Source organism: Numenius arquata, chromosome 12 (assembly GCF_964106895.1).
Source record: "Numenius arquata chromosome 12, bNumArq3.hap1.1, whole genome shotgun sequence".
In the NCBI taxonomy this organism is placed as follows: domain Eukaryota; kingdom Metazoa; phylum Chordata; class Aves; order Charadriiformes; family Scolopacidae; genus Numenius; species Numenius arquata.
In genome coordinates, this window is record NC_133587.1 from 3,448,890 (window position 1) to 3,472,785 (window position 23,896).

Below are 23,896 nucleotides of genomic sequence, written 5' to 3' on the forward strand. Positions count from 1 at the left end.
CTGGCTTGTGTGTGTCTGAACTGGGATGTTTCGAAGACCAGTCCCAGTAGCTCATGTCCAAAACCCTTGCACAAACCCCAGATGAGTGTTGTTCTTTGTGTGTGTAGTACGTCCAACTGTCGTTGTGTTTAAAACAAGATGGAGGGATTAAAGGAAAGCATCAAATGAAGAAAAAGCATGATGTATCACTAACCTCTGTGACCTTGAGACCCCTCCTAGCCTTCTTCCCTTTACAATACCGGCATGATACCTGTCCTCTTCACAAATGAGATAATCCTCCTTAATTAGGGTTTTATAAACAATTTACCCCTCTCTGTCCTGATGGCTGTTGTCATATGGGTCTGAAGAAGTGGAAGACAGGCTGGTCTCAGACATCTGCCTCGTTGATGTTTTTCTCCCTGACCATCTGCTCCCCACCTTGGCTCTGACAAGGTGCTGTCAGTGCCTGGGCTTCAGCTGGTTTTCCCTCTGCATCCCTCAGTAAAGGTTCCCCCGCCGCGGGCACTGAAGGTTACCGAGCTCTCCGGGAACAGCCTCCGACTGCAGTGGGAAGCTGTTGCTGCCTCCGACGTGGTTGTCTATCAGATCAAATGGAGCACAGTCAGTGGAGAGAAGCCTCAGGAGGTACGGACCCATGCACAGCTCTGGGGAGGCTGGGTTAGCTTTGTGCCTGCTTGATGGGTCTGAACTCACCTGCAAGAGTGACACAGGGAGGTGCAAAACTATTCAGATTAATGGACTCAAGAAATTTAACAAGCTTAAGGAGCTTGTGGAATAAGACAGGGTCTGTCCTGGGTCTGGCTCTGTTCGATGGAGCTGTCACCTTGAGTGCTGGAAGTGGGAGGGACGGCAGGACAGCAGGGTCAGAGCCTTGCAGGCTCTGGGAAGATTGCAGAAGTGTTCTGGAAAATCTCAAGGATGACATTCAATAGGGACAAGAAGAAAGTATTAAGCTTAGGCAGGAATAATTAACTACAGGTATGCAGGATGTAGAACAAATAGCCAAGAGGCAATTCAGTAGAAAAAGATCTGGGGTTGCGGAGACTCACCAGCCCCCAATGTCAAGCTGTTGCAGAAAAGACAAAGATAATACTCAAGTATTTATAGCCAGAGGTATCACCTCTGAGACAAGTGAAGCAACTTTTGCTTTCCTAAGTGCTAGTAAGCACTAACTACTTTTTGGGATACTGCTTTTCAAGAAGGATGAGGCCCAACTGAGGAGCACGCAGAGGAGAATGACAAGAGACAGAGCTGGTGCAGGAGGGGCAGGGATGGAGCAGGTGACTGCTCAGGGCATCTCAAGCCCCTGTTTTCAATATGAGCGCAAACAGCAGTTGAAGTGGGTTAAATACCCAAGTCTCTCATATAATGCTTCATATTTGGGCTTGAAAAAGGGGTGTACTAAGGCTTCCATCCCCATCACATCTAAAAGCTGGAAACGGAGCAAAAGTGTTTCATGCTCAGCGCAGGTTGGCTGCTTTGTGTCAGAGCGTCGCATTGCGATACTGAAGTAGCTGCTGAATACAACTGGCCAGCAGCACATGGGCATCTACTCGGCATTAATCAGGGCTGGAAATTCGCCTTTGCTTAGATGTCTGCAACCCCCAACAGTAGACTTTGTCCCCAAAGCCCAGTGCTAACCCATTTGTGCCTATGGGCAATCTGTGAGACAGACACTTTGATGGCATGAACTAGCTTGGGCATGCCTGGGAACTTGGCTGACTCATTTCTTCCCCTGCTGCAGCTCTCCATCGCTGGAAATGTGGCAACTACTGTCCTGACAGGCTTGCAGAAGAACACCGACTATAAAATATCCATCTGGGCCTATTACAAAGATGGTGCTCGAAGTGACACGGTTTCTGTTCAGCACAGGACCAGTAAGTGATCAGTACTGAGTATCCACAGCCTGGGGATAATAAAGAGGGCATGGGATGCCTCAGAACTCATCACAGACCAGAAGTTCAGATCTGGTCATCTCCAGCGCTGAAACCCCAAACCTGAATGTCTGAACATGGCCAGAGATGTTTACTTTTTCCATCTTAAAGTGTTCTGAATTTGTCCTGAGGAAAATAGGCTGGGGAAACACAGGCAGGCGGATGCCCTCACAATGTGTTTCATTCCTCTCCTGCTTCTGTAGAGTGTAGTGATGTAAATGAATCGGCTTCCTCTCCAGTGTTGAGCTGAATGCGGTGCCTAATGAGTGGTTCCTGTTAGTAAAATATGGTCTGTTAAGGAGGGTAGGGATTTCGTCGGCTACGTCACTGCTGAGCTGTGCTTCATCTGAGGGCACTTAGAAAAATGAGAGAGAATCCTGCCGGCAGACTCTGCCTGGAAGCATTATCTAAATCTCGCTTTGTACAGGCAGGATATGAGGTTAAAAAGTGGCACTCCCAGAGGTCCTCTTAATTAATATTGCTTGTGTAATGGCTTTGTTGGCAGTGAATGGAATACAATTCATTCAGCTGCAGCAGTCCTCTCCTCCATCTCTCAGCCTCCTTTGCAGAATAGACTCCTTTAGGCTGCTGTTGAGCTCATGAAGCACAGAGTAAATGACAATCTTGGAATAAGAAGCTCAGGTTTTATTAATAAGGACTAATAATAACATTTGTTTATCGAAAGCTACCTCAGGCAAGTACCTAGAAGCTGCAAACTGACAAGAAAAAAATAATAAATGAAAGCATCCTACAGGTATATAATGATAAAGGGACAATTAGAGCTGTTTAGAGGCTTCGGAAAATGAATGGCTACATTTTAAGCCATGAATTACAAAATGCCAGAGGAGCTCCCTCAGCCCACTGCAAATGGCATGCGATGGTCCCTTCTAGGCATATTAGAACAGGCTGGTCCTTGCTGGCGTGTGCACCCTGGTGGGACGTGGAAGGCAATTTGACTTCTGCTTGTCAGCTGCTGTCCTTGTGCAGGAACAAGGATGCCTTGGGGATGTCAGACTTTGCAATGCTGTATGAAGAAAGGAAAGCACTCAAAGAAAGCACTCCGGCAGCCAAACCTCTCAGGAGTCTCAGGGTCTGGGTGCTGGGGGTCAGTTTGCATGAGGTGTCTGGACGGTGCCACGCTCTTCTCAGGGACAATATTTGCATGTGCAATCAATGTCTTTGATGGTGACTCTTTCTTTTTAATGTTTAAAGTGACAGGTTCCCACAGGGGAGAAGTGGCACAGGAGAAGGGGTGGATGATGATTTTCAGGAGGCAGGGCTGATCTTGGCCACTTCAGAAGAAACTCGTGGGTGCCAGCAAATTGAATAAGGCTTGGGTGGTGGATGTATGGGAAGATGTGGCATTAGGCAGGACTCTGGGAAATTCTGGGATATGGTGAAACTTCAAACCTTTACTGTTTCAAGCAAAAGCTGCTGTCTTGTACTGCGTAATTATGAGTGGACAGGTTGTTCAACAGGGTCAGAGCTGATGAATGGCAATTTATTCAGCTAGAGCATGGCAATCTCTTATGTTATCTGGAAAAACCCCAAACCCTTGGTTTGATTTTTATGAGACCTCTCTACCCTAACTTTCATCATAAAATGAGATTCTGGGAGCTGAAACACCAACAAAAGCTGCCTAGTTCTCCTCGGGATGGCAAACTTTGGGTTGCAACCTGGTGAACAGCAGTGATCCGGCTGTGCTGAAGAAAAACAAAAAGATGCATTAGAGGAGGTTGAGAAACCACTCTTCCTTTCATCATTGCTTTTCTTTTTTCCTCTCTTGGCAACATCCCCTTGTATAGGAATAGGTCAAGTCATGAAGTTTCTCTTAAAAATGTCTCAGTAGAATTTGCAAGAAACACTGAAGTTGTTTAAGGGCAGTGGCTGAAGTGAAACTCAGCAGGAAGCTTTGGTAACACAAACTTGTCTCCCTGTCCTTCATCCTCCCCAGAATACTTTCTTCTTTGAAGGTTAAGGGGAAAAATGCCAGGTCAGCGCGATGCTGTTTGCACACTAGTTTTGTGAAATGGAACCATGTTCCTCCCCTGGGGGTGAGGTGAGAACAGCAAGTTCATTTTATTCAGGACTCCTAATTCCTCTCACCCCACCTGAAACACCCATTTTGAGGCCAAGGGACCCTGCAGACACCAGTCCCTCACAGACAGTGTATCATCAGAAATATAATCCTCTTTTATGAAAACCAAAACCATTCATCACTGGGATGCATCATTCGGTAGGCTTGGGATGAGGTTTCTCTTCTTCCTGGCAGGCAGAAAATTTGTTTCAAAGTTATGGTTTGATATTATCCTCAAAATGTTTATGAATTCTACTTAAAATGGCTGAATAGCTTTAGCTGGAAAAGGAACAAAAGTTATAGAGAGTGATACAGTGCAAGTCCCTTCTTACCTTCTTATCTAACTCAGGACTTAGTGTTTAACTTGTAATGGTGTAATTAAATATTCAGAGAGAGAGAGCAAGATGGGCAAGGATGGTGAGCAATACCAGCTTAGCTCAGATCCTACCCAGAAGTTCAAAGTGAAGCTGCATTGTGTCCCAGGCTCAGTGGAGGAACGGTTACATGTTAAGCCACCACAGCCCAGCTGCATTTCTGAATCTCAATTGTTTGCTAACATGAGTTTCCCTGTTTTCCTTTCTGGACAAGTGGACCAGACTGTGACAGGACAGCCCACATAGTCTGTTAGTCCATCAGAACAAGAATCACAGAGGTGAGGCCATGAAAAAAGTCCTTCAACTTAGGCAAGATGAGATAAAAATTAGTAAATATAGACTTGGGAAGATCTTCTTCATGAATTTGGCAGTTACCCCTCCCCATCCTCCCTATCTGCTCAGGAAGTGTCTCTTGGAAGTTTCTGCTACCAGGGCAGACCATGCAAGCATGTCTCATCCTCTTCTGTGTGAAGAACGAGCGAGCAGTTTGGATGGGAACTCCTGCTGAAGCTGGGCTGAGCCACCCTGGCTGGCTTTGCACTGAAGTGGATTACAAAGTGCTTATGTGCCCCATTCCTCTCGCTAAGCTATGCCAGATAAATATCCGGGGCTGATAAAATATCTTCAAGTTCTTTATTGAGGTCCTCAATGAGCTCTTCCAACCAGAGCATACATTGGAAATAAAAGAGATTGAAATGTGGGGAAGAAGTTTCAACCCATGGCAGTGAGGGAAAAAACATGACCTAAATAATCATTGCAGATGAATATTTTGATGGAGCATTTGAAAATGTGCCCGTGATGCTGGTAACACCCAAGAGCAAGCAGCCTGGGATTCCTCCTGTGGAGGAGCAGAGGTTCAAGAGGTAATGGAAGGCACAGATGGTGTCCTTTCTGTCAGAGATGCTTCTTTCCTCCTGGGCAGCTTTGGGAGGTGACCTTTCCCCTGGCTGTCACATCCATGCCATCAAATTCTGCCAGGCCTGGAGGCTTTCCAGAATAAGCCCAACTCAGAAGACTTTCCCTAAGTTTCCCTTTGTTCACTTAAACAGAGTCTTCACTTACCTCAGCTGAAGGAAATAGCCCATGCAGCAATGCAGACGTGTAGCGCAGCACTAATAATAGTGCTGTTGAAGTGACTTTACCTCCCACACTTGTTTTCTTCTCCGCTTTACCTTGCGGTGATGCACAGCAACAGCTTCCAGCCTGATTCAGCTGCCAGCAAACTTGGTTCAGCTTCAGTAGAAGTAAGCTCATTTTATCCAGAAAAGGGAAGGAGGATCAATGAAGACGCAAATGATCTTCATTCAACCTGTGCTCTAAGGTCACCCTCGACTTTGCTGGGTGGGCAGAAGAGCCTTACAGGTAAAACTGCAGGATAGAAATCTCATAGCCTGAGTGTGTGTCCTTGACTGCCTTTAGGGCTCACCCATAATTTTTAGTCTCCACTGAACAAAATGCTTCCTTTTCCAAGACTTCTGTGCCTTCACACCACCATAGGTTCAAGGCCAGAAGCATGCTTTTATACAGAGCAAGAGGCTGGTTGGAAACAAGCTCCAGGAGCAGAAGACCCCACGCTCTCGAGCCCCTTGTTTGAACGGCAGATGGATTTAGCCCACTCTGCCTTTCTCTTACTAACTCTCAGCCCCTGCTCAGAGAAACCACTCCGGCATAACAGCCTCTGTTACCAGGTCCACTCTGCTCCACAGCAGGACCCCAGGGAAAGAAATGCATTTACATAATTAAAAATTACTCGGCTTTGGTCTCTGGCAAACCCTTTTCTGGCTGACCACAGCTCAGCCCGTCACCTGTTTGGGATGCATCCATACCTCACAGTGCAGGATCCGAAGAGGGAGAGTAGCTCAGGTACTGCACGTGCTCCCCTCCTCGAGGCTGTGGGTGTTGGTGTGAGAAGCGCTAGACAAAACTGTTGTGTGCTGGCTGTTCTGGGTTTTTTTAGAATAATTTTAGAACAGAAATAAAAAGATGGAAAAGATTAGAAATTATGATGGATTAACTTTGAAGTGTGATCCGGGTTTAACCAGCAATCAAGATATTTGTCCAGTGTGTCTTCAGATCTGTGATGAAATTCAATGGTAGCTCAGGTCTTTACAAAGGGTATCCTTTAGTGTTTGTCTGTGATGTATACAAAGGATCTCATTTGCTTGTGCTTCCAGGGCTTTTCTCTCCTTCCAAAATTTTTTCCTAGGTCCTAGGATTTGAACTGTTGAATGCTTGAGTTGTACAGTGTTGTACTTAGTCAATCCTCATTCCTCTACAATCTGTTTTCTCTCTTGCCTGGTCCCGACGGTGACGACTTCTGCTCTGAGCTTTGGTTGACCGCAAAGTAGAGCACTGAACCATTCAGAAACGGGCTTGGAAGCAAGTGCTACTGGCCCTGTTTAGAGACATTACTACCTGCCTTTTATGCCGTTCACGTTTAATCCCTGACACAGATTCCCGGAGCCCACCCACCAACCTCTTCATCGACTCTGAGACCCCCACCAGCCTCCAGGTCCATTGGACCCCCCCTGATGGCCGCATACAGCACTACAAAATCATCTACAACCCCGTTTCTGATGCCAGTGCTCAGCAAACAGTAAGTCTCCAGCTCCTTTGTAGGTGACAGGCACCAGCCCAGAGGGATACAGGGACAATTTCATGCCCAGGGGAATTCTGCTCCAGTAGGGCTTGCCATAAGAATAGCTGCTTTGCAGGATTATGAAACTAAATCTCTTCCGCTGACTTGCTGGGTGTTGCTTTATGAAGAAGACCTCCAGGCCTCTTTGCAATTAAGATATTTGTGTCTGCCACAGCTGTTAATAGTGCAGCTTTCTGCCCTCCCTGAACTGGGGTGGGGAATTCTCAGAGGCAGAGAGGCTGAGGATAAACCTACTGCCCCTCTGACTTAGGGAGGTTAAACACTAACCTTTTAAACCTCAGGCTTTCTACGCAAACCCAGACTGGTTTCCATGTTATAAGGCCCTTCTGACCCCCATTTTCATGGGCAATATTGCGTTCTTTCCATAGAGAAATGTTCTTCCCTTGGACATGGCTGGTCTGATGGCAATGCATAGCCAGGCTTTCTTGGCTTGCTTTCACCATTGCCTGAACCATTCAGGGATGCTGCCCTCAACCCTGCTGTCCCAGGTCTTGCCACTAGAAACCCTCCATGTAACTCTGGGGTGTGAGTAAGAGCTGTAACAGGAAGCCTGCCCAAATGTTGGGCTCTTTTTCCACCCCACTGTAGATCATGGCTTCTGGCAAAAGCAGCAGCGTGACCCTGCAGTCGCTGCTGCCTGATCGAGCCTACAAGGTGATTGTTTCTGCCATCCACTACACAGGAGAGAGTGAGAGCACTTCCACAACGGGACGGACAGGTAAGCGTATCAGTCAGAATGTGCATGTTCTTCATAACCTTCCATCTGTCAGTCTTGTGGCAATCTCTATTGGGGCAACGATGTCCTCCCTTGCCCTGAGTTGTGGCGAAGCCTAAGGTTTTGCTCAGCAGGGTGGACTACTAGCCTTGAGAAGGGAAAATTCTGCCTCAACTTCTGCACTCCTGGGCAAGATTTGCAATTCCAGGATGACTGGGAAGGGCTGGTGACCACCCGGTCTTGAGCCAGGCATCGCCATCCTGAATAACAGAGCTCATGTGTGCATTGCTTTCTCTTTCAGCTCCTGTGTTGTCTAAATTCCCTTCAATACGAGGATTTGTTCCACCTAAAACTGAAGGTAAATCACCTCCTATGAAGTCTTGCTTTGAGTTGTTTTTTCTTTTTTTCAGCAACAAGTCGCACAGTGTAGGCTCCGCAGGGCAGGCAGGAGTGGGTATGTCATTTCTTGACAGATGCCTCTGGGGACTGTCCAAGGACAGCCAGAAACCACATAACTTCTTCAAACCCAACTCACTTAGTATAAAGTCTGATAGTGTTTTTAGAGGATTTCTGCACAACTTGACCAAAATGGAGCAAAGGGAATGATGACATGTTTTAAATTAAAGTTCCCTGTAAAGTCCCTTATTAAATTTTATGAGCATATGTTCTCATGTGGTTATATAAAGCAAACTATGTAATGGATTAGAGAGAAATGTTGAATGTTGTATGGGGTTATAGAAGGTTGTTAAGAAACAAATATTAGAATACAGATATTGTGGCAGTAATGCCTTTCCCCATCTATTTGAAATGATTCTAAACAAAACTTCAGTTTTAAAATGTATCGAGGGAAGCCATGAAGGAAGAATGAAGCAGATTACATGAGAAAATTTTAGTTTGTACCCAACAAAGAACATATCAGACTAAGTTTTCAAGTGACTTATTGGGGAAATCCACAGGTGTTCAGATCACAATGGAAAAGTCCTATGAGCTTTCAAGTAGAAAACAATCCTCCCATAAGGCTGATGAGTCACCTTGTAGAGTTTCATATGGTTGTTTGGCTATGGTAGCTGAAAAGATAATAGGAGAAATATTAAATTCTGTGTGTTTTATAAAGTAACTTTTTTTAAGAAGTGGAGATGATATGTAATAATTCTGGGAAAACTGTTGGGTGTGCAGTAAAAGACTCTAAAATATTGATATGTAACCAAATTATTGAGAGAAATGATCTGACCTTGCAGGAGCGAATGTTTATTGTATTAAGAATAACTGCATTTCGCTGGGACTTGGGGAGAAAAACAAAAAACAGAGAGAACAACAAGACAGCAGGAATCCTAGGCTGGAAATTCTGGGGAAAAAAAGTCTTCAAAGCAGAAGTGCAAACTGCCAGTGTCAGGGATCCTTCCCCTGACTCTGACATGCTTTGTCTGAGCTGAGCGTTGCCAGATCAAAGAGCTATGAGCAATCCAAGTACCTTCAGCCAGGGAAGGAGGCCAGAATTGTCAGGGATGTCAGCAAGAGGGACACTGGGGTCTGGGCAAGGGTCAGAAGGAGCTCCCTGACTCCCAAGAAAGAATATCAGACACCTGGTACATGGGCAAGTGTATAGCCTGTTTATGTCACGAGGAGCAGGGGGGACTTCTTTTTATTTTTCTTTTTTCTTCATCATGCTTCAATTCTGAGCGATGCCTTGCATTTGGAAAGCTGGTTGGCTTCTGGAAGGGAAAGGGAAAGAGCCACGTATATCTTGTAGACATAAGTCAGATCATCATGGATGCAGGACATTGCTGCACAACCAGGGCCTCGTCAAGCTCAAAGAGACGGTTTTGAGGCTCAAGTTTCAGAAACTGATTTCTTGACTGATTTCCACAGATCCCTTCATTAGTTTTATACCCAATGCTAGAGGAATTATGGTATGTTTGTTTAAAACTATGCATTAGGTTGAATAATTGAGGTCATGGCATCTTGTAAGTCTTTTGTGTTCTAACTCCTGGCTTCAGCAGACCCATGGCCATCAAGGTCATTGGTTTGGGTGCCCTTTCTTTCATGTATGTATTGATCATAAGAATGGCATTGAAACTCCTATAGACTTAGGAATCTCAGGTGCCCTGGGGAGGGTAAGTCACCCCCTTTAAATTTTACATTTACAAAAGTTAGGGATGGAAAATTGGAAGCCCTGCTTTTCTGAAGAGGTATGAAATGGCATTGATGCAAGAATAGCAATAGGAAGGCTATAATGAAACCTTGATATAATGATTCGCTAGATTCTATTATACTGATGACCTAGAAAACCATTTATGAAATAGACCATCTTGTCAAGTGTCCTTGATTTTCAGGGACATTTCTCATTTTGCGTCAAGCATTCCCTTTGTCCCAGCTCCATCTGGCATCCATGGACTGGGATTTACATGGCAGCAGATAATTGAAACAGCATTCGTGTGCTGTTTTCTAAAACACCCCCTCACCTGAGGCTTTTAAATGGAGAGTGCTCATAACCATGGTCCCTCACGTTCCAGCTTCACATTCCAGCCTTTTCTCCTCTGGTTTTGCCTCCTGTCCTGTGGCATATTAGAGGATTCACCAAGGGAATTTCTGAAAGGTAAACTGCAAGACTTCATCAAAACTCTTTGTGTTTCCCTAAAGAGTTCAAAAGCCGAAATCTCAGGTTGAGATATATATCTTTGCTGTGTGTATTTTGAGTTTCAGGTACAAAATTTGGCACTGCAGATATCCTTTGGTATTTTACAACACCATTAAGGTGCACTTTTCTGTAAAAGCACTGCTTAAAAAAAAAAAGTGTTTTGATGTCTGTTTTTAAAGAGAAACTTGCAGAACATGATGCTCCCTTGGACGTCGTAGTGTAAGGTGCCAGGTGAGTTAGTCAAAAGAAAGCAATCACAACGATGTTTGATGATAAAAGACAGTATTTTTATTTTTGTGATAGGCAAGCCAGGAACAACCTTTATATCTGCATAAACACAAATTCTCTCCCTCTCCATATATATATATGCAAGGTTAAAGGCCAGGCTCTGAATTAAGCTGTAGAATATTTGAAGTTTTCCTGTGTTTTTCCATTGCTCTGCCTAGAGGAACTGCATTCATTTTGCTTCCATAACCGCCTATTGTCTTTTTTTCCCTAATGTTTTTTCCATTTTATTTTTTTCTCGCAGCCTGCCCCACCATCAGCTCCACTGAAGGCTCCGTACGAGGTACAGTAACTTATCAAGCCCCAGCGGTGCTCTGCTGTGAATGCAAAAACGCCACCCGGTCTTGGCTTTTGAGAAACGCGCAAGAGCTGAGCAGGGGGAAAATGGTTTCTTTGTCCTGAGGGAAAGGGAAGAAGTCTGAGAACTGAAATAGGAAAATATCCTTTATCAGGTAGAAGGATATTCTGCGCTCACTGAATTAGTATGGCCCTGCTTTTCCACCAGCCCGTGCTCTCAGCTATTAGTGCTTAATGCCGGGATTTTCACTGGCCGTAAGGAAGCTGGGCTTCAAATGCCTGCTGAATTTCAAGAGGATTTCAATTCCTAACTCATACAGGCTCCTTAAGAAAAACCCTCAGTCTGTCACTGAGATCACCGTGGCATCATCTCGAGGAGGTTTGGGTACCCAAAGAGCTCTCTGCAGTCAGGTTGCATGGACTTTGCTGGGGTGGCAAGTTCCCCTTTCTCCTGTCTATACCATAACCTGTTGGAGCTGCTGAACGTATTCTTTACTTTATAAGCAGAACTAGTTGCTTTCTAAGTGATATCACCTCCTTCCTAGAGAGCTTTGTTATACGGGTGAGACTGAGGAACTGGCCTCAGTTCTCAGCTCTGCATTTACTCCATGGGTGAGTCACCTCATCTCTGCTCCACTCCCTCTCTTGACCCTTACAGGATGTGCATCCCCATCCAGGAGACTCTCGTTGCTCTTGACTCGTCTATGGATGCAGAAGCCAAAGCAATCAAATCATAAAGCCCCAACAAATGTTGGTCTCTCCTTCTCCTCCTTGACAAAGGTGGTAGGAGTAGGCATTTCCTTAGCAGCTCCCTGAAACCATGACGTGGCAGATTCGCAATATGATAATAGCATGAGCAGATTACAATATCTTTATAACTGTGACTCAAGCTTCATTTTCAGTCTTTACACTAGAATATTTCCTGCATGTTTTAAAGGAAGTTGCAGTGCCAGAAGCCCCATATCAGAGATAAATGGCTCTCAAGTAGGTAATTTCCTTTGGCAAACTCCCTAGAACTCTTGGAAAATGGAAAAAAAAAATAAATAAGCAGCACCCTGGACCAACCGCAGGCAAAATTAAAAACTCCAGCCAAGAAAATGCAGAAGATTGTAAATGGTGAAGGGGTGAGGGAATCCAGACTGAAAGGACGTGTTGTAATGAAGTTGTAGCCTTTCCATTTGCTGAAGAACGAGCTATCTCCTTCATCCCAGCCTGCTGCAAACTCAGATAAACTAAAAAAAGAATCCCAATTGCAAGATCTTGTCTTACTGAACAGAAAACTGAAATGAGAAAATGACTCGGAGCTTTAATGATGAGCTGGGAGAGTGAGATGAAGCTGGACGAGCCAGGGAGGCGGTGTTGGAGATGTCAGGGGAGAATCTCTGTAGACCACATAAGGCAGGTCACCCCTGGGTGTCTTGTGAATATAGAGAGAAATGGAAATGCTCATGTTTTAAAGATCTTTCTTAATTTTTCTAACTCTTACATATAAGGCGTATCAGAGCAGAAATAATTCTCTCTCGCTGCTAGTAATTACTGGCCTGATTCCATATCTTTTGAAGATAATATTTTTGCATCTAGTTGAAAAGGAGAAATTGTGTGGAGTAACTTATTTCTCATTTGTTTTTCCTTCTGGAGATTTGAACACAAATTTGTGAAAGTCTCCATCTTTAGTCTGCTCCTCTCCAAGAGGAGAAGATTACAGCAGATGTGTGCCGAGGGCACAGACACAAAGTGTTCTCCTTGGCTGCCACTGGTGGAGTGCACTCCAGGTTTCCAGTGAGCTTGCACGGCCTTGCTGATGTCCGTGTTGCCATGGCATTTTCTCCCATTGCTGTGTTAGTTAGAGGCTAATTCTACCCTCTCTGCCATCACACTTTATTTACACTCTTTTCTAACCGCTTATGTGTCTGTTTTCTTTCTCTGTTCCAGGATTTGATATGATGGAAGCTTTTGGCTTGGTAGAGAAGGAATACTCCTCCATTAAAGGTGTAGCGATGGAGCCATTCATATTCAGCGGTTCCCGTACCTTCACCCTCTTCAGAGACACCCAGCTCACCCAGAGGACCAGGTGGGAGCAGAGCTGTGACCAGCATCACCCTCGCCGTTGGTCTCGGGCATACACATTAGCTATGCTCACAGCAAAGGAAGGTCACTGAATCGTGGATGAATGATGTGGCCCCACTGGCAGCTTCAAAATGAAATGATAAAGATGATGAACTAAATCAAACCGTAGGTAGACTGAAAAGATTGCCAGAGTATTTTTCCTTAATATATTAAGAAATTAACCTCTGGCTTGCATCAAGATGAGTATGGAGTATGTCACGCAGAAGTTAAGAGGACATAATAGGGTATTCATTACGTTTTTTGTGTAGCCAAACATTTTCACAATGAGGATTTTCCTTTTTCCAGCAGTTAGTTGCTGTGATGGACATAAGATCGTGTCATGTATGGACACTGCACCATTCTTTAGGCATTCTGTCCACAAACACGTACACTTCCGTGATGGCAGTTTGAGGTCACATTTTCATCTTCCATCCCTTCTCCCAGTATCTCTGGTTTGGAGACAGATCTTTGCTGTAGAAAACATTTGTCTCAGCTGCTCTCTGCAGCTTGGTCCTTATTGATGAGAGGGAATAACCACTGACTCTGGGTTGTGACTTGACCCTGTTTCATTGTGTACAAGGCTTTGCCACAGGGTCCCAAGGGGGCCAGACAGCTCCCGTGACCTCATTCATTTTTTATGATTATAAATCAGGAATGATCTGACTCCTGACATTCAGCGCTACTTTGCTTAAAGCCTAATTATTGAGGCACTGGCTCAGTTTAATCTTAGTTAAAGAAGCAAAGCTTCTTAGAGTAAACAGAGTGGGGGAGATTCAGAGAACTCTTTGGTTTAAATACTCAGAAAATTATGGGCAAATCCCTTTGTTCAGCTGGTACATATGCCTTGCAAGGACATTGCTCCTTCAGAAACGGAGAGTGAAATAAGAACTTGACATTACTTATGAATCAGTCCTGAAAAGATGCTTGATGAGTTGCGTATATGCCCATGCAAATGTGTCCTGTTGCAGATTACAGATGCATTTCAGGCATAACCAATTTGACCTTCCCCGTTGCCTTCTCTCCTCCAGCCACCACTCCTGCCCATTGTGCTCCGACAGGTTTGGCAGTGGCTGCGGATGAGGCCGGGTGGTGTCAGCAGCATCTGATGGGCATCGCTGCATGGTCGTGGGCTCCAGCTCTGAGCCCAGCTTTTGCAGCTGGGACGCGGGAACCCACAGGGACATTTCTGTGTGCTCTATGCTTATCCCTGAAGGACATTTATACTGATTTCTGCCAAGGCTTAAGTATTTAGCCCATGCTATGTGGTGACCATTCCTCCTTCTTGAAAAGGAGACTTGGGGGAGTGTTTTAGCGCCTGGCAAGGATGTTTAGTAAGCCACTGCTTGGCTCTATTTTGAAAAGCATTAAGGCTGAACTTGCTGTGTCTTGGCATTCCCCAAGGCGTCTCTGGCATTGATGGACTGACACCGACTGCTCTCCCTGGCACCAGGGGAAGGCCCTCGAGGGCTCATCACTCTGCACAGGCTCCAACAGCCTGAGAGTGATGAACAAAACAGGGGCCAGGATCTCTCCTGGCAAATCATGCTTAACTCCCAGGTGTGACCCCTGTCCATAGGATGTTCCCTGCTGGCTCTTGCTGCTTTAAGCCACTGACGGGTGCTCGGCTTGTCTCATTCCAGCGATGTCCACCTCTTTGCCATCCCACCCGAGCACACCATCAGCATCCTCCTGCGCCTCCTGCCCGAGACCCCCAAGGAGCCCTTCGCCGTGTGGCAAATAACAGACGAGGACTTCCAGCCCCTCCTTGGTGTTAACCTTGACCGTAAGGTTTCTTGTTGAATTCGTTAAATTCAGGTATTTGCATTCATTTCTGTGAGCAGCAGAACTCATTTTGGTACTCACTTGGAAAGTTTTAATGTTTTCATGTTCTTGTTATACAGTGACAGTTTTGGGGAAGCTTTGTTTTTTGCTCTCAACCTTGCATTTTAAGTGCTTCCTAGTGCAATTAAAAGACATATTTTAATTTCTATTCTACTTGTATCATATTATTTATTTTTACATTTTATTTTGCACTGTTTAGAATTATTTCATTATAACATATGAAGTCTTTCACCATATTTAAGCCTATTTATGTACTATTGTTCAGTATGTGGGTGAAATCAATTTCTCTTTTAATTCTAAGCTGTTATTTGTCCTATTTTTCCTGTAGCCAGTAAGAAATCCTTGACCTATTTCAATCATGACTACAAGGCTGACTTACAGGAAGTCTCCTTTGACCAGCAGGAAGTGAAGAAGATATTCTATGGCAGCTTTCATAAGGTCCTTATCACTAGAGGGAGAAATGTGGCTCATGATCTCACTCCAGGCTGAGAGTATAATGCCATCAATGTGTATTGTTCAAAGTGAGGAGTGATTATACAAATGCTTTGCATCCAGATTGCTGGGGAACTGGCAAAGCTATTTGATATGCTGAGGTTTATGATTGTTAAAGCATTCAGGTTCATCCCATGTTCAATATATGATTCCCTCTTATTGATTTCATTCCTTCCTTGTAGTAACTCCAAAGCTGAGGGTTTTTTAGGTCTTAATAATCAGGAAAAAAATTGAAAAATAAAAAAAAAAATAATAATTTGGGATTTTGGTGACCATTTAGTGCTGGAAGGCAGGAAGAAAAAATAAATCTAGCCTCATGAGAAAGCCACCTTATCACTCATAACAGATTTTTTTTTGGCCATGTATGTCCTCAGAGCAAAGGCGTTCCACCCAAATGAGCAATGAGCACTTTCTATCACTATCTGTAGGCAGTTCCATTATTCAGCTAGTTCTGAAAACTGAATTATTTAACACTACAACTCCAGAAATGCTTCTCCCAAGGAGAGGTGAGGGGGACACTGGGGAAAAGTGCAGTGTTACACAGCAGACACAGCATATACCGCAACTTATTCCTGAGCCCCCTTGATCCATTTGCTCATTAAAACCACACCACTAGTAAGAGCAGCAGTCTGGGAGTTGGGCAGAAGGTATTACTGCCTTTAAGACACTCCCTCATCTCATCATGGAGCTCCAAACCCTCCTCTTTCCACCTGCTGCCCAGGTGCACGTGGCCGTGAGCCACTTCAAGATCACGCTCTATCTGGACTGTAAGAAAATAGCGGAGAAACCTATCAACACCCTTGGCAGCATCTCCACTGCTGGCTTCATCATGCTGGGAAAAGTGACCAGGACCAGAGGACCTAGGAGTGGGTCTGCATCGGTGAGTCCCTCGTCTTTGATTTCCCTGCACTGTCAGAGAGTGGGGAGGCTTAAATTTGGAGCTGGCTGGGGTGGGCAGATGGGGAGGATTGCCATCTTGCATTGTTCTCGCTCTGAATGCCTCCACATGCTGCTCTGACGCACAGCCGTGTCCTGATCCCGCTGATCTCTGTGATTTTAATGAGCTTTCCTGGCGCGGTGTTTCTCCCCCTCGCCTCCCACCGCTGTTTGAGCTCTGTGATCACAGGCAGCAGCATGAGCGTGTCCTCGAGGTGCCTTCAGCTGGCAACATTGTCTGGGGACCAGGGAAGCACAGATCCTGCACTAGGATGCTGGAGAAGACAGGAGGTTTCGGGAATTGCTTCTGCCAGGGAAATTTGAACACATCAGCCCCAACCGAGGGGTATCGGGAAATGCCGGTGACTGGAGGCAACAGGGCTGGCTGCACCTCAGCCTCCAGTGTGTTTGGCCTTGCCTATCTGCATGCAAATGATAGGAGAATAATCTTCAGTATAGAGGCTCTTTTTCAGCTGCTACTTGAAAAAAAACCCCAACCCAAACACTGGGTGCCAGCCTGCGGGTATGTCCTCACTGCATCACACGGCGCCGCGGGAAGACGGCTCCCTGCGAGAGGAGAGAATAAGGGAAATTTTGGTCTCGGTGTCATGCCCTGTGACACTCCAGTGCACGGTCCTGAGGGCAAAACCACCTGTGTATGCCATCGCCTGGCCGTCTGTTGTCAGACTTACTCCACAAAACAGGAGTGTCAGATATGTGCACAATAAGGGGCAAGTTCATCCCTCCCAAAGTGCTTGTGGGACTGCAGAAAACCATTCACCACTTACGTGAAGGTTTTACTCCATGGCTCTGCTTTTAGATCTAGGAGTCCAGGGGAAAACACTGCATGGATTGAGTTATAACTTCCCTTCCCTCAAAGCAAAACCAGTTTGTCCCATTTGCAGAGAGAAGCAGAGGTCTGGGATACACCAGGGAAAAAGAGGACATTGGAATTGCTTGTAAGACATGGGGTATAACAAACCAGGGGACAGTGCTATTCAAACAGTATTTACTTATTTCCTAAGTAAATTCTGCAGCAATTTGATGACAAACCTGTGGCCAACAAGGCAGGAATCTGTGCTTTCCTTGTCGCTCCCAAATTCTCCCTGCCAGCAGCTTAGCTAGACAGACCCAGCTAAGTAATGAGCAGCTTCGTGCCGTCCCTTCTCCTGTTGCCTTTCAAGCCCAGCAAAGCTTCACGTCTTCCACGGCTCTGCTGCCCTTGAGAAGACAGAGTGCCTCATTACTGGGTATCATGGAACCTTATTTAATTTAAGATAACTTTAAATGTTGCTTGATCTACAGGACTCATCTATATCTGTGTGCTGCATGTCGAGCTCCTTGGGCTGTACGGTTTCCTCATTGTTAAGTGCATGGAGTGGAAGGAAAAAAAAAAGAAAAAGATGAGAAATAGTGTCGAGGGAAAAAAAAAAAGACCTCTGCCTTATTATTTTGGCTTGACTTTGTGCAGTGTATGCTCCTTTGTTAATCGGAATGGGAAGATGTGGAAGTTTTGAAGGATGTCATGAGAGAAACAGGTTGGGGGTTCTTGGGAGGAGACGACATCTGTCCTGGGAAATGCTGCTGCCACCTTTACTCTTATGTCCACGCCCCTCAGGGGAGCAAAGCCGAGTTTGCTTTCACATTTTGGTGATGCCAAAGCCCAATTACTTGAGAACCTGTTGCAGGATTGTGAGTAAATTGGACACTTGGCTTTTGCTGGTGTGAAGCTGCTCAATGAGATGCAGAGACCTGAGGGCTTGTAAAGCACTCAATGGCCAGGGGTACTTTTCATGCTGTGTCTTTTTTTGGGGACGATTATAGTTGGGACCACACGGAGGAGTCCTGTCAAATCATTACTGAGGATTATTTTTAGCGCTTGAATGTCATGAGATTTAGTGATGGACCGTGTGTGTCAATGCTATTTTCCTGTCAAACTTTCTTTTTCCCACAGTTCCAGCTGCAGTCGTTGCAGATTGTGTGCAGCAGCGTAGGGGCAGAAGAAGACAAATGTTGTGATCTCCCTGCGCTGGTAAGACATGAGGGACCCACTCTGCTAATTGACATGAAGCTGGGGATGATAGAACAAGTCCATGGCACTGAACTGACACCACAGATGATTTTGATAGACTCAAGAGGGAAACCATTTTTTTTCCCCCTTTTCTCTTGGGAATAACATCTGTGTATTTGTTAGTGAAGTGAACAAAACTGTGTTTTCTTCAAAAGGAAAGAAAACTCCAAATCCTGGTGCAGTTTCTCCTGTCATCGCTCCTGTCATGAACTCATCTGAGACAGCAGCCCTGACAGTCCTACGGCTTTGCTGCAACCTCAACCCCGAGTCAAAACATCCCCCTCTTCTTCCTTTCAAGTTCTCTTCTCAACACAGAAAGTTGCTTTGTGGGGTGTATAAATACTTAGCAAGGAGAAAATTGTCTTCCAGTATGTGTTATGCAAATTTCAGGCAGGGCTGGTTCATATTTTTTTTTGGCTAAACTTGTTATTTAACAGAAAAATAAAGCACTCAATTTCTCACAAAAAAATCTCTCAGTGGAGTAGAGAAAATTTCTACTTTTCTCCAACCAAAAGATTGAATTTTGAAACACTGTAAATGTTACCTGCGATCCATCCCATGCTTGCTGCACAGCTGCTTATGCCACTTTGGATTGTTTTTGTTTCAGAGGGATGAGGAGACCTGCCCTACCTTAGCTCCTGCCTGCTCTTGTACTTCTGGCCGCCCGGGCTTGCCAGGACCTCCAGGGCCCCCTGTAAGTTCACCCTTCCGTGCAGTGTATTGCAGGCACTGGTGTTGCTTCATGTTTTTTGGGCGTGTCAGACATAAGGATAACGCTCCTTGGGCTCCACGAGGTTTTAGAATCATGGAATTGTTTAGGTTGGAAAAGACCTTTAAGATCATCGAGTCCAACCATTAACCTAACTCCACCAAGTCCACCCATGTCTCTGAGCACAACATCTACATGTCTTTTAAATACCTTCAGGGATGATGACTCCACCACTTCCCTGGGCAGCCTGTTCCAATGATTGACAATCCTTTTGGTGAAGAATTTTTTCCTAATATCCAGTCTAAACCTCCCCTGGTGCAAGTTGAGACCATTTCCTTTCATCCTATCTCAGGGAGCTTTGATGTACTCCTCGTGCCAAGGCAAGGCTGAGAGGTGTCCTTGAGGTTTCAGATGTTGATGAAATGGGGAGACTGCAAGTTGGCAACACAACAGCTGCAGCTGGGAACAGGCTGAGCAGTTCCTGGTGCCACGTTAAGCTCCTTAGGAGAGGAGGTTGGGTCACCCTTGGTGCCTGCAGAGATTTCATGGATCAGAGGCTCTGAAACTCTTTGTAAATAAAAAAAAAAATCCACCACAATATTTTCCTATCTGATTTCTGTGTAAAGTAGTAGCCTTAAAAGTGTCTGTGTGGGTGGGATGTGTAAGGAGCAAGGGAAGACTGCAATTCTGACTGTCCCCAAAGATCTCTCTCATTATGGTGAATTTGACCTGCAAGAAAACCCTGAAGGAAAAGGGAGGGAAGTAATAACAGTCATTAAGTATGTAACATGCTCAGGGATAAAGGGCAAATGCAGTATTTTGCCCTCCATTATGGACTCAGGAGAGTCACCATGGGCTTAAATTGCAGGAGGGAATATTCCAGTTAAACACTAGGAGCAGCTATCAAAAAGTTTACATTTTGGAAGTTTGGGGAAAAACATTTTATTTGCACAAGGCAGCCAAAACCTGACAATGTGTCCAGAGCACCCCATCTCAACCACTCCAGGTGCTTTTCTCCAGGAAAATAACCATTAAAAAACCATTGGCCTCCTTGCTCAAGTGAAAAGGTCTCAGATCACTCTTTGAATTACTGTAGCTTAACTGTGAATTCATTTCCACACTTTGCAAGGAACAGCGCCTTGTTGCAGAGCAATTACGTGCTCATTCCGGTGGAAGTTTAATTACAGAGCGCACTCCACTATCACAGTTTGCTTCAATATCCTAAGTGCATAATTACCAGCTTGCATTGCCCTGTGGTTTAAACATCTCCCCAGTACAACTCTTTAAAGAGCGGGACTCATTTAAGCATTAGAGAAAATATGGTTTTGACATATACCCTTATCCTCACACCACTAAACCCCTGATAATTTGCTGCAGTTACAGGAGCACTCGTTGCTATTTTTAAAACTCCGGTTCACAAGACTATGTCCCACCTTGTATTTATCATTGTCCTTAATGAGTGTTTTTGACCAGGTCCAGCTGACTCCTGAAATGAGCTTCTGGGCACTTCTGAAAGCACCTTTCCCAAAGCTCCCTGCCTGTGCTTCTGAATTCAAATCCATTGGATTTTTTAGATTCACGAATAGAAACTTTCAGATTAGGTTGTCAGTAGTTCCCACGATATTGGTTCATGCCAGAAAACTGGTTTCTTCTCTCCATCCATCAGTTACGCAGATGCAGAGCTAAGCCAGGTCTCCCCAGGGCTGGTTGCTGTCCCCAATCTCAGCACGTTCTCTCGGGATGACATTATAAAAACCAACATAGTGCCAAAGGGCTATAGATGTGAGCATCTCTTCTATTTTTTCTCAAGTCTGTTCCCGTGTCCATATGTGAAGTTGTCTCAGCATGGATTTGCTGGGGGAGTTGGAGGGAGGAGGTTGAGCAGGTTGAAAGTTCATCTCTCCCTGTTGGGGGCGAGTGCAGCCTGTCACAGAGGGTCTGTGCTCTTCCTCTCTTCTCCCCTTTTCCGCATTTTCTGGATGACTTGATTCATTTTCTTCTTGTCTCTATTTGCTGTGAGCTTTCTGGGGCAGGAAACATCTTTTGCTGCACACAACAAAGTGCACCAACATCTGTCCCCCAGGCTCCCAGTGACACTGCAGTAAAGATTATGATATTCATAATGGTACTTTTGTGTCCTACTGGCAGGGCAGCCCTGGGAGGAGAGGACCACAAGGAGAGCAGGGGGAGCCAGGACCCAAGGTGAGTTCTGATACTCAACCACTGGCTTTGTTTGCTTCAGGCTGTGTCGGAGGCACGAAGCAGGAGCAAAACTCCTCGGTTAGTGCAGCGGGATGTCTTCATTCCTGAGCTTGACTCCTTAGGCTGGGGACTGTCTCACTGCACCAAGCAGAGCCTAAACAGAGCCTTGAGGACTCTGGGATCGCTTATTATTATAAGGATGGGATCACTTATTATTAATTAAATGCTCAGTTGGGCTTTGGAAATTGAGATGATAAGCCTGATTGCGCTGAATTAATGCAATGTATGTGGTCAGCAATGTTCTCTGAAAGCAGCCTTGCTGGAAAATGGTCAGTCTTTGTGTTGTGCTTGTTCTGGCTGCCAAGCCTCCAAACCAGACAGATTGGTACTGCTCTGGGGAAGGGCAGTGTGAGGAGCGAAGCAGAGCAAGAACCACACAAAGCCTTCAGGAGCAGCCCCAAGGTGAGGATAGGGAATGGTTGAGTCTGAATACCCAACCCTGGGGACTGGTGCAAGTGTTCTCTGCTCCTCTGATCGACACAGGGCAGAGCCAGACCAGCCCATCGGTCCCCTTCTTTGGAAGAACATCTGGGAAAGCAGCATGGTTAGAGGGGAAAGATTTTGAGGAAGGAATGAGAGTGGATGCAGATCTCAGCCATGTGTTAAGGAACATTTCCCTTTGCTCTCTGGCCACCTCGAATAACAGGAATGTCCTGCTGCATGGGAAAGTGAATTGTGCTTCCCATGAAAGATGCACCAAAACCTTGGACCTAAAAGGCAAAAGCAGCTGAGGTTACTAGAGATCCCCTCACTGTCCTGACTTCATCTTGAATCCTGCTGAGAATGTAGAGAGCAGGCGCTGATTGCTTTCCTTCCTTATGTTTGATTTCCTGTCTTTGGCTTTAGGGTGAACCAGGCCCACCTGGGCAAGTAGGGCCAGAGGGTCCTAGTGGCCAACAAGGCTCTCCAGGTTCTCAAGGAATCACGGTTCAGGGTCCTGTGGTATGTGAATTCTTCAACTGCCTTTTTTGTCACTTGCTCTTTGCAGTTAGAATATGTCTCAGAAATGAGTATATCAATAAAGCCCCAAAATTGTTATCTATGTATTTACATCATCCTTACTAACAGCTGGGCAGCTGCACTAGAGAGAGAGGATGATCAGCTTTTTTCATGCTGACTTAGTCATTCTGGCAAAGAGCTGCTTTTGTCCAGACTCTCCCTAATGGGCCTTTAATGAAAACAGCCCAGTGGAGGATTCAGGCATTTTTCTTTGCAATGATCGTCACTGCTTGGCAAGGAGGCAGAGGCTGCTGTGTGCGTGTCTGGGACGGCAGAATCCCCACGGACATGCAGTGGCTGTAAAGTACCCTGTAGCACCACAGAGAACAGGAATGACCTGGGACGTGGATGTGGAGCAGCAGGACGCTGTTTGCCTTAGAGGAGGCTGCAGGGTGCCTGACTGTGTGCTTCTGTTTTAATCCAAGGGACCCCCAGGAATTAAAGGAGAGAAAGGAGACACTGGAAGTCCTGGTGTGCAGGTAATATAGACACCATTCCTTCTAATTGTCTCAAAGATTTGCCCATTTTCCTCAGTAACTACTTTTACTTTAAGAAAGATTGAAAAGCTGTAAAGTTGTTACTGTTGTCTGCTTGGAAAATGTCTTTCATTTTGGAGTGTCATCACTTTCTCAAGGGAAACTGAGTCAGTCAGTGCAAGAAAGATAGACCTATCTGGAAGCTAGATATAATGGAATTAAAGGTGGGACAACAGTGATTGTTCTGTTTAATGAATGACTGTTTCTTCTTCCATCTTTTCCTTATGTCCCCTGTTACAAGATGAATTAGGGCAATGATAATCAGATGCCAACTTTACCCAGCAATTCTGATTTACAGGGCATTCCTGGTGTGCAGGGAGCTCCAGGCAGGGATGGTCTTCAAGGTGCAAAGGTAAAATACCTCACCTCTGAGTTTTCATGCATGGGTCCCTAAAATCCTGCTGTGAGCATACCAGCAGAGACCCAAAACATCCAGCTGTCCCAGTGCACTCAGTGCATAAGTGAATTGTCTTTTCATAAAGCCAGAGGGATTGGGGAAAATAAAAAGGGGTCATCTTGGGTTTGGCCAAATTTGACCAGGTGTCACCCTTCTTGCCTGCTTGGCAGATACATTTTTTTACCCATTACTAGCAAGCTCCTGTTAAAAGCAGCACATGGAAAAACCACCTCACTGCTTACTAGATCTCTTTGAATCCTCTTGTTAATAAATGACTGGATTTGGCTTTGCAGGGGGTGAGGGGACTAGAAGGCACAGCTGGGCCTCCAGGACCTCCTGGACCAAGGGTGAGTACACACTATGAGTGATGCATATCAAAATCTCTTCCCCAGCAGGGGCTGGTGGTTTCTGCTGCTGAGCTGTCAGCCAGGGCAAAACTCATTCTCGGGGTATCACAGGAAATACCTGGCACATTGTGCAGATCCCCACTTTTCCTGCCATTGTCAGTGTAAGAAGAAAATCCTTGGCTTCTTCTGGTGAGTTCTGGAGAATCTCTGACCCAGCAAG

General features: G+C 45.4%; 1 protein-coding gene across 1 annotated transcript in view; it reads left to right on the forward strand.

Moving 5' to 3' along the window:
• COL20A1 (collagen type XX alpha 1 chain) overlaps positions 1-23,896 on the forward strand; it is a 46,719-nt gene that overhangs the window by 15,366 nt on the left and 7,457 nt on the right. Inside the window, exons 16-32 of the mRNA XM_074157206.1 lie at positions 482-624; positions 1,745-1,877; positions 6,839-6,981; positions 7,633-7,762; positions 8,061-8,117; positions 10,927-10,965; positions 12,912-13,050; positions 14,726-14,868; positions 15,256-15,365; positions 16,141-16,299; positions 18,310-18,387; positions 19,034-19,120; positions 21,284-21,337; positions 22,244-22,339; positions 22,822-22,875; positions 23,231-23,284; positions 23,623-23,676. Coding sequence (XP_074013307.1) covers positions 482-624; positions 1,745-1,877; positions 6,839-6,981; positions 7,633-7,762; positions 8,061-8,117; positions 10,927-10,965; positions 12,912-13,050; positions 14,726-14,868; positions 15,256-15,365; positions 16,141-16,299; positions 18,310-18,387; positions 19,034-19,120; positions 21,284-21,337; positions 22,244-22,339; positions 22,822-22,875; positions 23,231-23,284; positions 23,623-23,676 — 1,673 coding nt within the window. The remainder of the gene's footprint in view (positions 1-481; positions 625-1,744; positions 1,878-6,838; positions 6,982-7,632; positions 7,763-8,060; positions 8,118-10,926; positions 10,966-12,911; positions 13,051-14,725; positions 14,869-15,255; positions 15,366-16,140; positions 16,300-18,309; positions 18,388-19,033; positions 19,121-21,283; positions 21,338-22,243; positions 22,340-22,821; positions 22,876-23,230; positions 23,285-23,622; positions 23,677-23,896) is intronic.